Source organism: Cornus florida, unplaced genomic scaffold (assembly GCF_030987335.1).
Source record: "Cornus florida cultivar Cherokee Brave unplaced genomic scaffold, ASM3098733v1 CherokeeBrave_3.0.0_Hap2_Chr11, whole genome shotgun sequence".
Lineage (NCBI taxonomy): Eukaryota > Viridiplantae > Streptophyta > Magnoliopsida > Cornales > Cornaceae > Cornus > Cornus florida.
The window spans coordinates 131732681-131749930 of record NW_026775581.1 but is presented as its reverse complement, the minus strand read 5'-3'; the positions used below and the strand labels follow the sequence as shown (position 1 = coordinate 131749930).

At 37.8% G+C, this 17250-nt stretch overlaps 1 protein-coding gene across 1 annotated transcript in view; it reads right to left on the bottom strand.

Annotated features, from left to right (window-relative positions):
- The window catches only part of LOC132285182 (uncharacterized), a 28335-nt gene extending 13689 nt beyond the window's left edge, over window positions 1–14646 (bottom strand). The window contains exons 1-4 of the mRNA XM_059787349.1: window positions 14080–14646; window positions 12442–12524; window positions 11319–11376; window positions 10357–10416 (exon numbers count right to left, since the gene is read on the bottom strand). Of these exons, the coding sequence (XP_059643332.1) occupies window positions 10357–10416; window positions 11319–11376; window positions 12442–12524; window positions 14080–14175 (297 nt within the window). The 5' untranslated portion in view covers window positions 14176–14646. The remainder of the gene's footprint in view (window positions 1–10356; window positions 10417–11318; window positions 11377–12441; window positions 12525–14079) is intronic.
- Between the last annotated feature and the right edge of the window lie 2604 nt (window positions 14647–17250).

Genomic DNA, 17250 nt, shown 5'->3' with positions numbered 1-17250 from the left:
AAAGTGATTAAATCATCAGAAGAGGAGCAAGAACTCCTCTTCACATAACTAAAGAGAGAACGAATAATAATAAGTTTCAATGTCGCCGTAGACGACTCATTCCCTTCAAACATTCTACTATTTCGCTCCTTCTAAATGCACCACCAAACACAATGTGGGACAGTTCTCCATAAATCGCGAACACCCCCCACTCACACGACATCCTCTCCAAGTATGAATCAAATCCTTAGTAGAACGTGGCATAACCCAACACATGCCAAACAATCCTAAAATAAGATTCCAGCAATCGTGCGCCACAGGGCAATGCATTAGGAGATGATCAACAGATTCCCCATCTTGTCTGCAAAGGCAACACCAATTAACAATACAATTTCCTCTCTTCCTCAAATTATCAATCGTCAGAATCTGACCCCAAACAGCTGTCCACACAAAGAATGCCACCCTAGTAGGTGCCGAGGAGCGCCATATGGTCTTCCATGGGAAGTCAAATCTGACAAAATTAGACATACATAAAAACAAGGATCTCACTTCAAAACGACCGTGAGAAGAGGGAATCCATGTCAAATTGTCGTGCCCCCTTCCAATTCCTTCCTGCCGATACAATTGGTCCAGAAAAATACTCACCTCGCTCAACTCCCAATCCTAAAATGAACGACGAAAATGCACATTCCATATAAACCCACTATTATCAAGCCGATAACAGTCAACTACATAGGCATGTTTATCCACTGCAATACTGTATAATCTGGGAAAAGTATGAAATAATGGCTGATCCCCACACCAAATATCTTCCCAAAACCGGACGCATCGACCATCATAAACTTTGAATCTAATATGAGAGGAAAAAGTGTCCCATCCCTTCCGAATGGATTTCCATGCCCCAACTCCTCCCGCAATAGAAATTGGACGCGTAATCCAACCGCCAACGTCTTCCCCGTACCAACAAGAGACTAACCTTCGCCAAGGACGATGCCTTTCCTTCCCGAATCTGCACAACCATTTGCCTAGGGGAGCTTGATTAAAAGGAATCAATCGTCTAATACCAAGACCACCCAACTTCATAGGCTTGCAGACTCTCTCCCATCTGACAAGATGATACTTGAATTCTTCTCCCCTTCCGCCCCAAAGAAAATTCCTTTGAATTTTTTCAATCCTTTAAGCAACGGAGCATGGAATTTGGAACATAGAAAGAAAATATGTGGGAAGACTTGATAAGGTGCTCTTAATAAGAGTTACTTTGCCCCCCTTAGACAAATATTGCTTCTTCCATCCTGCCAACCGCTTTGCATACCTGTCAATCACAGAATCCCAACTCCCCACTAACCTGGAAGAGACCCCTAAGGGTAAACCTAAATAAGGAATAGGAAAGGAACTCACCCTACATCCAAATACTGCAGCTAAAGAAGAGATATCCTGAACATTCCCAACCGGGACAAGCACGCTCTTAGCCACGTTTACCTTTAGCCCGGAAATCGCCTGGAAACAAGCCAGGATGCACCTCAAGTATCTAAGTTGAGGCACATCTGCATCACAGAAAACCAGAGTGTCATCTGCAAATAGCAAATGAGAGATCTCCACCTGATGGTTAATATCTCTTCCCACCCTGAATCCCTTAATGAGCCCAAGATCCTCTACCGTACGCATAAGTCTACTTAAGCCCTCCATAACAATAAGAAAGAGGAAAGATGACAATGGGTCACCTTGTCTTATACCCCGAGAGCACCCAAAAAAACCAGCAAGAGAACCATTAACAAGAATTGAGAACTTGACAGACGAAAGACACGTCTCAATCCATTTCCTCCACCTGCTTCCAAACCCCATTCTTTGTAGCAAATAGAAAAGAAAATTTCAGTTTACATGATCATAAGCTTTCTCAATATTGAGTTTGCATAGAACTCTAGGAACACCACTACGCAATCTTAAATCCACACATTCGCCTGCAATAAGAACTGAATCAAGAATTTGCCGACCTCCAACAAAAGCATTTTGAGAATCCGAGATAATCCCATCCATAACTCCTTTCATCCTTTGAGCAAGCACCTAAGCTATAATAAGTTTGTAATTACAGCCCACCAAACTAATAGGACGGAAATCTTTAATGTCAAAAGTGCTTCCTTTCTTAGGGAGGGCAATAAATGATGCATTTAGCGACTTCTCAAAAACACCAGTAGAATGAAACTCCTGAAAGGTACCCATCACCTCATCTCTCACAACCGCCCAACTTTTCGTCAAAAAGCGCATGGTAAACCCGTTAGCCCTTTGTCCCCATTACAACTTGATAAGGCTTTTAGAACTTCTTCTTCAGTAAAAGGAAGCTCTAGCCCATCTTTCTCCAACTCAGAAATAGCCTCAAAAGGGAGTCCATCAAGTTTGGGTCTCCAACCTAATGGTTCTGTGTAGAGCTTTTGATAAAAAGAAACTATCCCATTACGCACCTCTTTCTCCCTCCACAGCTCTACACCTTCCACCCGAATGCGCCCAATGTGATTAGTCCTTCTGTGAGCATTAGCTAGCCTGTGAAAAAAATTTGTGTTACGATCCCCCTCTTTCAATCATAGAGCCCGGGATTTTTGTCGCCATGAAATCCCATCCATGTAGCAATCTCAGCGAGAACTACCTGACAAGAAGCTCTCCTAGTACAAAGAGATTCCACATCCCCGCCCGCCTCCTCGAGACGATCAATCTCAGAAAATTCAGCAAGGACTCTATTCTTCCTCCATTAAAGGTTCCAAAAACGTCCTTATTCCATTGCTTTAGATCGAATTTGAGAGCTTTTAACTTATGTGTTAATATGAAGCTAGGCGCACCTATAACCAGCGCTCCCTCCCACCAAGATCGAACTTTCCCTTGGAAATCCTCTGATCTCAACCACATATTCTCAAATCGGAACAGGGTTCTACGAGAACACAAATCCCCACAATCCAAAACCAAAGGAACATGATCAGAGGTAACCCTTGGTTAGACCGCCTGAACAACATCCGCAAATTTTTCTTCCCACTCCCCAGAGATCAGAAATCTGTCCAGTCTTGAGAGGGTAATTAGATCCCTGCCATTAGACCAAGTATAGGCTACACCTTCCATTGGAAGATAAATGAGAAGATGTTCATCTATGAAGTCGGAAAACTGATCCATATCTAAGGACCTCCTTCCCCCAGTAGACCTCTCGGACGGGGACCTAACAGAATTAAAGTCCCCTCCCAAACACCAAGGGAGAGGCCACATTCCTTGAACAAGGCTAAGCTCCTCCCATAAAATAGGTCTATCATTATCAACAACCGGTCTATAGACCCCAGAAAAGACCCATCTGAAATCATCCTCCTCCATTTTAAACTCATAGGAAACAGAAAATCTCCCAATCCACACATCCATTTTAGACAACCATCTGCTGTCCCACATAACTAAAATTCCACCCGAAGAACCTGTGGCATCCAAGGCCTCTCATTCCACAAACCTTCCTCCCCACAAGCTTCTAACCACCCCGTCAGAAATGGATGCAAACTTGGTTTCTTGCAAACAAACCACCTGGCCCCCATTTCCTTAAAGCTACCTTCACCACCCTCCTCTTATTCGGGTCATTGAGACCACGAACATTCCAAGTAATAATTTGTAGCTTCATTAAAAACCAGATGCGATTAACTCCCCTCCCCCCTTCTTTAAGTTCCTACTTCTGGTCCTTCCCCTTTCCTTCACACCCCTATTTTCCCTTCATAGTTCACATCAAAAATTAGATTTTTGACCTCATGCGCCCCTTTCCAAGATAGAGGCCTGGTGTTCATTACTTCCGTGGTCACAGCAATCTCTCTTCCTTCCACTATATCTTGAAGGATAGATAAAGTCTAAACGTTATTACCCTCTGATGAGACACCCAGCAGCTCGCTAGTGACCCCTATATTATCAATAACCCAGTCCTTTCCCATATCTGTAGAAGAATCAGGTCACAAAACAGCCAAAGGTTCCACATTAGAACATTCATTCTCCAACCATGGGGTTAGCTCATTAGAGTAAACCTATTGGATAGAACCAAGGTCATCATCATCTTCAGTATCTCCCCCACTGTCAAACACCGAACCTGTGAGATAGTCATCTTCTCCATTAGCCAAATATCTAATAGGTGCATTCTCCTCAGTCCCTGTAGTTGGCAGACAGTTAAAACCTTCCAAGGCTACACACATGAAACTAACGGACTCATTCTCCGCAACCCCTGCAATAAGAGCCTTTCAAGGCTACATGCAAACGGAGCTCTTTGAGCAGAGCCGAAGCCTCAGCATTGGATAACTAAAAATGGAGATTCCTCCCCACACAAACCGTAACCCCCTCAGGTGAATCCTTAACTACGCATTACCCAACTATGCATTCCCCTAGGACAACATTCCCTGAAACAGACCTGAAGGCATCCCTCCCTTCCTTATTCAAACCATACTCAGCTTCAGGTATAACTGCAAGCTCACTACACTTCTCCGATACCAATTCAATTTCACTCCTCATCACAGAAAGAATAGAAGAAGAACACAGAAAGAATAGAAGAAGAAGAAGGAGTGTATGGAGGGCTTTTAAAATGATGGGCCGGAGGGCTTTTAAAATGATGGGCCGAAGACACACCTAGATCAGAAGAGGTACGAACCCACTTTTGCTTATCATTACGGGACCATCTACTGCGGCGACCCTGAAAATAGCCCCTGGTTGGTCTGAAGCTTTGTCAGGTGGTGGAACAGAGCCAGATGGAAGAGAAGCTACAGGATCCCTTACCTCCGCGTTCAGCCCTACAACTAGGGGTGCAACTTGGGCAGGCTAGCCCAGCCCAATCCTAGTCCAGCCCATAAATTTTAAAATCTAGACATATAAATTCACAATTCGGGTTTAAGTCGAGTTGGGTTTTATCAAAACCCAACCTTATTTGGTTTGGGCTGGGTTCAACCCGAACCCAACCCGAAAGCCCAAATTAAACATAAATCCTTCTCTTCTCTCTCTATATCGACTTCAGGTTTGGACATTGCTTGATAAACACAAACCCTAACTTTCTCTCTCTTCTCATCCTTCTCTTCTCTCTCTGTATCGCCTTCCTACCGATCTCCTGCGAAAGTCAAAACGAGCAGCAAAGCTCACAACCTACCGGCGACTCCCTCTATCTCACATCTTTCGGCGACTCCCTCACCTCTATCCTCACATCTCTCGGCGACTCCCTCTATCTCACATCTCTCGGTGACTCCCGCAAAAGTCGAAACGCCGCTCTCGCCACCAGAGAACAGGTTTTCTTTAAATTCACTCTTTCCCTATCTGGGTCTTCGATTCTCAATGCAATTATCATTTCACACATATATGTTATTCAATTTATGTGGATCTTTGAATTTTGATCACATTTTTTTTCTTTGGTTTGTTTGATTTGGGCCTTTTCCTTTGTTCCAATAGTAGGGTTTTTTTTTGTGTGTGTGTGTCACTGTGTGTGATGCCTATCTAGTGGGTTGAGGTAATAAATAATTTTTTCGATCTTTAAATTATGCTCAATACTTAAAAGTGCCAAATTAATGGTTTTTTTAAATTTTATTTTTATATGAAGATACATACCAGTTGATGTTATTTGAAAAGTATTATCAAAGGGCACTTAATTTCATTCATAGTTGAGTCGTGAATTCGGTTATAAAAAAAAAAAACTTAGTTCTTGGTGATATTTGCTTTTAAGTCTTGATCTTGTGGAATGAAAAATCATCAGTGATGGCCTAATGGTCTAGATTTGAAGATATAATCTTCTTAGTTACTTAATGGCACAAAAAGTTTCTTAGTAGCATAACAAGTTTTACATGCTTTTTACATGTTCTCACTCGATTGATGTTTGTTAAAGAAAACATTGAAACTTACACTCTTTGTTGCATCAGTCAAAACATATCGAACTTTTGAAAATTTGTAAGTTTCATTCCATTTTTTTCTTTGATACCACCATTATTGATGTTATTTGAAAAATATAGGAGGCAATTTGGTGACTTTTAAATGTTCACTTCATTTTTTCTTTAGTAAACTGTTCTCTTCAATTTTTCTTTTTTATTTTGTGTAATATATTTATTATTCAGGTTTATAATTGTTAGATACTTTATATATTTTTATGTTTTTGCAGCAAGCATTTCTTGAAGATGTCAGACATGGAAGAAAGTGGATATGAAACCCAACCAACTTCAAACTCTTCAACTTGTTTTGAGGTAAATTGTAAAAAAAGGAAAAAACCCTATAAGACTACATCTTTTGTTTAGGACCATTTTAAAAAAGAATTGTTGGAGGACGGATCACACATGAAAGCCACATGTAATTATTTTCACAAACCATATAATTGTCCGAGTAGTCATGGTACTACTAACCATAGTAGGCACCTTAATGAAGTATGTGAAGTTTTGTTACAAGAAATTATATTCATCGGAAGAGGTGGATGAGATCATTGGAAAGGTGAAGAGTTTGAAGGAGAGGCTTTTCAAACACTACAAATCATTGGAAATAACTTCCCCTGTAGGCTTGGGTGCTCATTTAGCTCAAAACCTTGAAGATGTTTATGTGCCCAATGAAAAAGAAGATGGTTTGGAAGAAGACAGAGATTGGAAAAAAATTTTGAGAGAAGAGGAAAATGAGGTGGCTAAATCCGAATTGGATAGATACTTGGAAGATAGTGTGGAAGAAGATCAATCAAATTTTGACATTTTAAGTTGGTGGAAGGGAAAATCTTCTACATGCCGTGTACTCTCTCTTATGGCCCGGGATATTTTGGCCATTCCCTTGTCAACGGTTGCTTCTGAATCTGCTTTTAGTACGGGAGGTAGATTGCTTGACAGATTTCGAAATTCTTTAACTCCGAAAATTGTTGAAAGTTTGATTTGTGCTCAAGATTGGCTAAGAGCTTCACCTAATCCAGTTGAGATTGAAAAGACGTTGGAGGCTCTTGAGGTTGTCGGACAAGGTAATGAATATTTTAGAAATTCAAATCCTATGTATTGAATACTTAATTTGTCCCCTTTCTGTTTAGACTGTCTATATTTATTTATATTAGGATGATTATTGTTGATATTGCTCTCGAAGGTAAAACACTAAAACCCCAAAGCACATTTTTTTAATTATCCTTTTTCTACTACACTGCTGATTTTGATGTTGCAGGCTGATAATTCACATTTTATAATCTTATTACTCATGGTAGATCTGCATATTTTTTTGCTAAAGATATATATTAGTATATATGTACAAGTAAATACTGTTAATTCTTGTATAATTACCCTTTTGCTTGTCCATATATGTATAAATTATACAGTATAATAGGAGAATCTTACATACTTTTAATTTGCATTTTGTAGGAATTGCTGATGGTTTTGAAGGTTAGCCATTCCGTGAATAGTTGGCAATTGAAAAAAGAAAAGTTAGATGGAGTTGCAGTTTTGAAAAAAAAAAATCCGGGACATCTACCAGGATGCTAATGAGGACACAGGACGAGCCATGAGAAAATCTTTTGTAAGACTGCTATTGGCTTATATTTGATACATTTATTGGTTTTCTTTTCCACTGATTTATCTTACTTGTGCTATTGAAGAGTGTACTTTTTGTGTTCTACCTTGTGTTGAGCATTACTGTTTCACAAATCTCCATCCCAAGTAGTAAATATTATTTATTTTGTGGGTGCTACCCTACAGTTCGAGTCAAATGGAACGGTGTTGTCAAGTAACTAGAAAGAAGTGGGTTCAAAGAAGGTTGAAGGAAGCCCTCCGGATGGTGTTGTTTGGTCCAGTTGGATTTTATATTTTTTTGGGTGTGAAAAATCTCTCTTTTGGCATACTTACCATAACATGTTGCTTGATGTTTGAATTTGTTCATAATTTTATTGGAATCAAAGTGCACTCTACTTTGTCTATAATATCATTTTATATGTTGAAAAGGTATTTATGTGCTTAAGGCAGCCTTGGACTTTACTTGATTATGTCATTGAAGGTCAGAGGAATGTTTGTGGATGTTTCTTTAGTGCAACTTATATATTAAAACTTTTTTCTATTGTTTAACGCACTTCATTAATGTGCTATTTACAAGTCTATTATTTTATATTTGTGGGAAAAAGTAGCATAAAGTTTGAACTATACTACCCAGATTACATACATCATACCATGGCATTTTCATTATTGAAATTGTTATAATTAGAGGGGGGGCAAGCTTGAAACTGAAAGATATGGGTTTTGATTGTTTGAACAATCTGAAATGATATGCCGAAATGGGTTTTGAACTTTTGATTCTTGCAGACAGATGGATAAACTGAAATATATGGGTTTTGAACTTTTGATTCTTGTAGATTTTGTAGTTTGCGGTTGCGGGGGGGGGGGGGGGGGGGGGGGCAAGTTTGCAGTTGAAAAATATTTTGTTTTTTGGTTTAGTAACTAAAAATATAATCAAAAATATATATATATATATATATAATTTTTAAAAAAAAAATCAACCCGTGAACCCGACCCGACCCGCTCGAAAATATTTGGTTCGAGTTGTAACCCAACCCATGTTGGGTGCAATTCGGATTGGCCCAACCCAACCCGATTTCGAGTTAAGGTTGGGTTGGGACTGGGCTGGGTTGGGCCAGCCCAACTTGCAGCCCTACCTGCAACACTTAGCTGCCTCCATCTTTTCTCTGTCGAAGACCATTCTCAACGACGCTGTGGAATAATGTCTGAAGAAGCAGTGTGATTGGACTTAGGCAAAGGCTGTGGGCTGGGCTTGTCGTTTAAAAAAGAAATAGTAAAGTTGTTATTAGGCCCCCGAGAAACAACCCTCTTAAACTCCTTAATGGCTTTTGGCCCATGGAATGTAAATAGCTCTTTGTCCAGCCCGTTATCCAAAGACTGCCGAGATTTAGGCCCAAACTTAGTCCCGTCATTAACTTTGGCATGAAAGGCGCCTGTAATGCCACGTGTTCTATTACAAGGCTGGTGGCTAGTTGGGCGATCAAAATGAGGATTTGATTGGCACTGTTTAAGGGCGTTATGCACACTACCCGGGATTCTGCTTTCCCTATACGCGGCCGGCGAGTGAAGAGGCACTTATCACTGTCCTTGAGAATTAAGACGGATTTGCATATGCCGGCGACGCCTTCCTTTGTTTGTTTCGTCGATCATAAGATGAGAGCCCTCATCAACTCCATAATAGGACTTCGGGAGGATGCGAGGTGAGATTTCCTCCATTAGATTGACCTTAAATGCCAGACTCTGGTCTTCAACATAAACAAACTCCAGTACCCTACCTCCAACAGAGACGTAAAGGAGAACTCTCTCACCTCCCACCAAATCATCCGCCTCCACACCTCTAAATCCTCCGCACAGATCACCAATACCTTCGAATAGTTTCTGACACCAGAGATGAAGAGGTAAGCCGTGAATCACCACCCTTCTGATTTCATGATTTTTCACTACTAAACATCCCACTGCAAAGTACCAAACATCGATAGCTAAAGTGGTGTCTCCCCAACTCTTCTTCCCTAAATCTAGAACACGTAAAGCCTCAGCCTCCGAAGGTAGCCTGAACAGCAAGGGGCCATCTGGTAGGGATGATACCTTCACCCCGCTCGAGACCTTCCAAACCTTCGTTGCCCATGTTGCGATCCCCTCGATACAGCCCACTTCGCGATCAAAACGGCCAACCAAACAAGATTTTAGGGCAACTTCTCTTTTCGTAATGCTTTTATGATCAACCCTAAAAACCATGTCTTTGCCGATTGTGCATCTTTTAATCTCACCATGGAAGTTGAGGCGAGGAAGTGTCACAACATTAAGATACGATCGTATCATAACACAAGAAACCCAAAGAACCCGCCCCAGAAAAGAAAAAATTAATAGACGCTGGAGTAGAAGACTCCGGCGACAGGAGTGGCAGAGAGAGGAGAGAAAAGTCAACATGCGGTCTCTATACGAATTTTTTTCTTCCCACCAGATTGTTAATCCTTAATTATGAAAAAAAAAAAAACAGATTGGTAATCCTTTGTTAAAAGTTTCCAAAAGGGTACTACATTAGGTAGCCTTTTCTTCCTGTTTAACACTTAAAAAAATTTCTAACCAAAAACTGCGGTATTTCTTTTAACTAATGGCACGTTAAAGGATTTTCTAGTTTGTTTAGTGAGTTCAGGTCGTACCGTGGTCTCATCTTAGGCTTGAAGCTAAAAAGGTTATGACTTACTGTTGGTCCCACCAATGCAGTGTGCAAAGACAGCTTGACTCAATACAGCCTAAACTTCGGCATTAACTTGATTCTACCCATCCGAATCCCACGGATTCCTACATCAGCATCATTCCTTTTCCAGACTGACGTGTGTAAGCATTCTAACTAAGCAATTAACATTCATCCTCAAAAAAGATAACACACCTCTTCTTCTGCAAGTTTGACTAACCGCTCCTCTTGCTGATCCCATTTCCGAACAATCACCTGTTGCACCGCCATGATAAAGGAGACAGGTCAGTCCTGCATACACGATATCATAGACAAACAACACATTCTTAAAAAGTGACCGACATGATTAAAAGTGCAAAGAAGAGGCCTTAGGAAATTTAAATATGCCAATGTGTAATTTGATATTTAATGGTCTTTATCTAATATATTCATGGTTAACACAACAATATATCAACTGTATCATACAATGCTGGTGATTCTGTCGATACTGCTAAAATGACAATTTGCTGGCTTACCCATAATGTCGAAACATGGATTTAAAATAATTATGCATCAACAAATGAACACATGAATTATCTGCACAATGCTCAAATTTTAATTTTTCTTATGTTAATTCTAAATCAAAATACAAAAATAGCTAAAGACTTCTTTTTTAGTAATTAATACTTTAATTCCTCGTGAGGAATAAAATCACTGTTAAATTTTTTAGCAATGTCCAAATCTTAAAATTCACAAACGACATCCACATCACAAGACAGCTGAAATTCTTTGAATTATAGGGTTGATTCCGGAGTGTAACAAACAAATGAAATGTTCATGGATTGGTTCACTTAAAAAAATACAATAAACAATAAATAAATAAATAAAAGAGAAGAAGAAGGCACTAAATCATTTAAGCCCATTGATCATTTTAAGAGACTATCCAAACCACAAGAAATTGTGGTTGTACTGAAATTCAAATCTCATCCTCCATCTTTGTTAATGCATCTTTTCTTTGGATAATTTGTGTCCTCATGCATTGGCATTGACGCAACCACAATAAAACAAAATGTAAATTTAAAATCTTAAAAATCAAACAATTTCAAAACACGATACATGTGAGGCAACAATGTTGTAAACTCAATAAGGTTAATGAAGAAACAATATTTCTCTGAAACCTCCGAGGGGCTTGAATCAATAAAGAAGCCGGTAATTGGTGAGAACTCATTCCCATCCCTGCATGGGGAAAAAGGAATTTATATAACTAACCTGCAAATTAACATGATAAAGAGAGGAAAAAAAGAAGAAGAAGAAGAAGAAGTAAGCCATCATTAAAGGCATCGCCCATCATTAAGGCGAAAAAAAATGTGACAAGCAGAACATGAACCAAACTGAATACAAAATGTGGTGTCCAACTATTGATAACTTAATGATTCAAAACAGCACTTTATCATGCAAATCTCTTATAGCAAAGCATCACTACATTTATTATACTAATCTAATCATTACTAATATGCTGCATTCCTCATGTGAATAAGTGTTTACACATGTATATTAGGATTTACCTGTCAAAATATTTATGCTAAGTTCTGTTCTTGATACTTAAGACATGGCCTCCCAACTTCACAATTTATTTAGAGATTAATCAGGATATCACTTATTTTCAAACAGGAAAACACCAATTTGTCACATTTCTATCTTATGAAACACAAATGTAGAAGAAAAAAAAAATAAGCCAAACTACACACAGTTATATTCAATGGCATATAAATATCAAAATGTCATATTCTCAGGTGTTTAAGCATCAACAACCACATAAATCAAGTATTTAAACATTCCTTGCAAAGGAGACGTAAGTCAAATAAACTGCTAAATGTTGACTTCTTTTCTCAAGATTCCAAAAAGTTATTTAGAAAACCAAAATGTAACTCAAGGTTAGAATAGTCCAACACCCTATGTCAAAGGGATGACAACCAGAGATTATGGAAAGAGTTCAAACATTCACTAGTGGCGAACTGCTGGCTAAACTTGTACACCAAAAAGAGGTAGAACTTGATTAAACATTCTGTCAAAGCATTTAACACAAACATGAATTTAAATACAAGCAAACAAAAAGAAAAAGAAAATATTTCCATACATAAATCGGCCAGAATAGAAAGGATAGATAGATGGATGGATGGATAGGTCGATAGATAGATAGAGATAGGGAGATCAATTATGCCACAAAGAACATTATGAACCAACAAATTCACAAAAAATAAAAAATAAAACTTGATCAATGTGAAATTTTAGGAATGTTACCTATTTGATGAACTGTAGTAGACAAAATGATGACCAGGAGGAATCATCTTGATACCCATAAAAGAAGGTCCCACAGAGAACATCTGCGAATGTAACAAGGAGGAAATTCAACAATAAGAACTTATTAATAACATCATTTTTAAGTACCAAAACAAATATCAGCACAAAGAGAAAGAAAACAATATAAGTAAACGAAATATCATGTCGCAAGAAAGCAACTCTGACACCAAAGCTTCATGAGAAATATCTTCAACTAACAGAGAGTTGGGTAAAACGCACATGTAATGATTGAACCAAACCATATTATATATATATATATATATATATATATATAAATCTGAATGGAATAGTTTAAGATATGCACTTGAGGAAAAAGGTCATCTGGTCAGTTCAATGCGGAGTGTTAGCCAGCCAAGAAGCAACTTAATGGGACAAAAAGAAAAAGAAAACGAAAGGACAAAATAACTAGCTTAAGATGTTCAAATGGCGACTCTGGTGACATAGGAGAAGAAAACAAGAGCAAATGCATTTTTAAGAACATGGAAATAGCAGTAGCACCAACAGAGGACAATAAGATAAATTTAGTCCTTTCAGATTCGGCCTAAACAACGTGTATAATTTCAATGATGCCAAATTAGAGCAGATATAATTTTTCCGTATTGACACTCACTCAACCACAAAAGCATGGGAAGGGCGGCACTTCTCATCTCATCCTTCATGTAGCATATTGTAGGGCAACTTAAAGGAAAATCAGTTCCTTCAAATTTGTTATCTTACTGAAACGACATTAAATTTTTTTAAAATAAAATAACAATGGCTGGAAAGTAAGTAAAAGAAAACGGGAAATGACATGTAGAATATAAACTTTTCTTTACTCCCAGTCATCCAAGGTAATTTTTGTTGCATAATCTTTCCTTCTATTTCACTAAATTCACAAGCCAACGGAGCCTATTAGGGAAGATACTGGTATTCAAAAATTATTCAACACCACAAATATTGTATTTGAGCCATTTGATAACATTTCAGGCATATTTTAGAGAAAAATCCATAATGCTGGGAAATAATTTGAGAAAACAGGCCTAATAACGTGTCTTCATTGCCTTGATTAAAATAAATTCCAGTATCTTATTAAAAAATTACTTGGATATATAAAAATAACAGTGTTTGAGTGAGAAAAGGTATACATGACGAATTAAATAAAGAAATTTGTATATTTCAATTCCATTATTAATTAGTTATTGGCATATCAAATAGTAATCTAGGGTTACTTGTCAAACAAAAAAAAGTAATCTACGGTTTATAGAATCCCATCGCTTTATTCCGTGTTTGTAAACTTCAAAAATGATTATGTAGTAGAATTTTATTGCTAAGCCGCAAAACAAATTAAATTTCAACATTGCATAAAAATCATCTAATTGAGCATATAAACATAAAACAAGCCAATTAGACGAGTGCGCGAGCGTGTCTTGCCTATATACTATAAGATAAATATATATATATATATATATATAGATAGATATAGATATAGTAAGGAAACTGTGGTATATTCCGAGAAAATTTTCCCAGATTCAGGTATGTTATTATTATTCTTTTATTAACCTAAACTTTCTCGGCAACCAAACGGAATTTCATATTTACCTGAGTATCAATGCCGACATGGGTGAACTGAGGGACGTCAAGAAGAAGAAGAGTAGCACTGTGCTTTACAAAGTCTAGGGCTGTTTCTGGATCCATCTCAGATCTTCAACTGAGTAGTGAGGGATCTTCAACTGAGTAGTAGAGTGGGTAGGGTTTTGGGTTTTAATCAAAGTTCGCTTAAAAATGTTTTTTTTTTTTTTTCCTGTTTTAGGAGAAGAAAACAAACTAATCAAAGCTTGCTGGCTGTTTGGACTTTGGAGTTCGTTTCGCGTCGAGTCGAGAAGGATCACGGACCCTATTCTCCTGTACACTTTTGTCTTGTAATAATTTTTCTTATTTTAATTTTGGGCAAATTACAACCCTCGTGTTTTTAACTTATACAAGTAGATAGAAGATGACCACAATATAACATAGAAACTCAAATTAACTATTTGTGATTAGTGAATTGATATAAATTTATATTTTTGTCCTTAGAGTTAAACTATTTGTTTAATAAAAAAATCTAAAAAAAATTTATGTATTGTTAAAGTTAAGATTTGCCCTTAAGACTCCATCACAGCCGACACAGACCAAATTGCAAAAACCACAAAATTATCTGCAACAAAACTAATCACAGACCCAAATCCAACCACAAAGCCATAAATCATTCTAACATCATCACAGTCGAGTCCTCTGTTCCAAGCTCACTGCTCCGTCACCGCCATCACCACACAACTCTCCACCGTCCGAGCTCAACCTCGCTCATCGCATCCAAGCTCACCGCCGCCTCCATCACAGTCGACATCTGCCACAGCCAAGCTCATCCCATCCTAGCTCGTCGCCTCCTCTATCACAATCGACATCCTCCACGGCCGAGCCCATCAAAGCCAAGCTCGCGCGCCGCCTCCATTGAAGCAAAGCTCGTCGCCTTCATCCTCGAGCTCACAGCCAAAGTCGCAACCAACCCATCGCCGTCACAGCCAGCCCATATCCACATCGGCGTGCACAAGCTACCGTCGCCAAAGCCGGATCCTTCTCGCCACGCACTTCCACAGTTCATCTACAGTCGCAGCCGCCGCGAGTCATTCACGATAATTCAATTTTACCGCTGTTCCGAGCCATCGCTGCATTTCACTGCTAAGAGTCATTTTGCTCGGTGGTGTTGTCGTTGTTCGTCGCCGTGTGGTCGACCTGCCCACCACCATCTATACCCGACAGGGGCATTGAACATGCCTGGGCAACAGAAACACACCCGTCTGAAAAAGACCCACCTGAACAAGGGGCGAATCGTACCGGAACATGGATGATTTCCTGGCAACTTGCCTCGGCGTCGTCCCAACTTCTTCATCTCCTTGGAAATGTTTAGAGAGAGAAAAGAGGAGTGATGTGGTAGGGAAGCGATAGGGGGCAAAAATGAAACTTCCTAATATATAATATCTTTTATTTTTTTCATTAAAAATAAATACTTTAATTTTAAGGTCAAAATTGTCAATTTATATTATTTTTTGTGGTCAAATGGTCAATATGGACCTTTCTATAATATTGCTATAACTTCTATCTACATGCACAATATAAAAATCTCGTGGGTGGTTTATATAATTTGCCCTTTAATTTTGAGACAATGGCAGTATGTGTGACAGTGTCTCGCAGTCTCAGTAATAAAATTTGGATAAATTATTATATGGCACGAGAATATATGATTTCATTTTAGCTATAATTTGGCCACATAATGGGTTTTTCCGTCAATCCAGAGATATTCACCGCGAAATTCAAATATTATTATATCAATACAATAGTGGGTTAAAATCATAAAATACCATGTTATTATTTTAAAACAGTCATATAACTCACTATATTTAAAACAAGTATCCAAAAACTTCACTAGCTTTTAAAAATTCATCAAGTCACCGGATTTCATTTGTTTGACGTCAAAAAGTAAAAAGAAAGACAACATTTTTGTTTTATATGACCAAAATGTCCTTTTAACCTCTTAATGATCAAAGTGTTCTTTTAACGATTAACATCGTTAAACCCCCTATATTATTAAATTTGATCACATAAACCCTTATATTAACAGAGAAGTAACAAAAATGATTATTTTATCCCATTCTCAAACATTTTCTTAAGACAATGTTTATTATATTAATCTCTATTGCTAAATCTTGGGAGTATTGAAAGAAAAAAAAACTAAGATATTATGAGTGTACGATGGCAAAAAATACCAACAACAATAATGAGGTGATATATGGTTATATTTTCAATTGTAAATGAAAAATTCAATGATATTATACATGTTAATATTTTCAATTATAAATTAATTTTTTTATAACTACTCATTGTATAAATTACTAAAATACTTCTTCATTATGATCATTATAATCGTGTTTTGTTAAACCTTAGTGACATTTATTTAATTGAGTTTAAAAAATGAAATCCATCAAGGTAAAAATGATATATCTTTGCCAAAGTGAATTAAAGTATTAAAAAAAATATTTCAAAAATTAAAATTATTGAAAATTTGAAACAATTGCTAAAGTAAAATATATTTTCTTTGTTATATTAGTTTTTCATATATTTAGTTAGGTTGCACTTTTCTCGTTTTTAAATTATATTATTTCAAGATATATGTATACGCGTACTAAAATTAACATTATATAGACAATTATATTACAATTATTCATAAAAGTTAAAAATTTTAAGAGCAAATTTCTCAAAACCTCCAAAATTATTAAAAAGTGATCATAAAATCCCAACCAGTTTTAAAAACCCCCCAACAATATAGGAACGTTATCATTTTCCCCCAACTCTGGCAATTGGCCCCGTTAACCCAGCGCGTGGTTAACAAATGCTTTGACAAATTGACTTTTGTGACGAAAATACCCCTGCTGTCACATGTGCCAAACAAGTGATGTGTATTTAAATATGTTATACCGAAAATACCCCCAAGCTTGTAATAGTAAAAACACATCCACAGTGTCATTGTTTTAGTTCATCTTCCATCTTCCATTAGTCTAGGATGAGGTAGCTAGTTATAGGTTCGGTCATGGGTTTAGGATGTCCACGAAACCCATTTCAGTCTGGTGCATTTTTTTTCCGCGAAACCCACTTCAATCCAACAACGTGCATGTCCACGCTACCTCGGCCCACCATTGCAAAAACCCAACAGCGAGCTCCTAAAACTGAAATGACGGT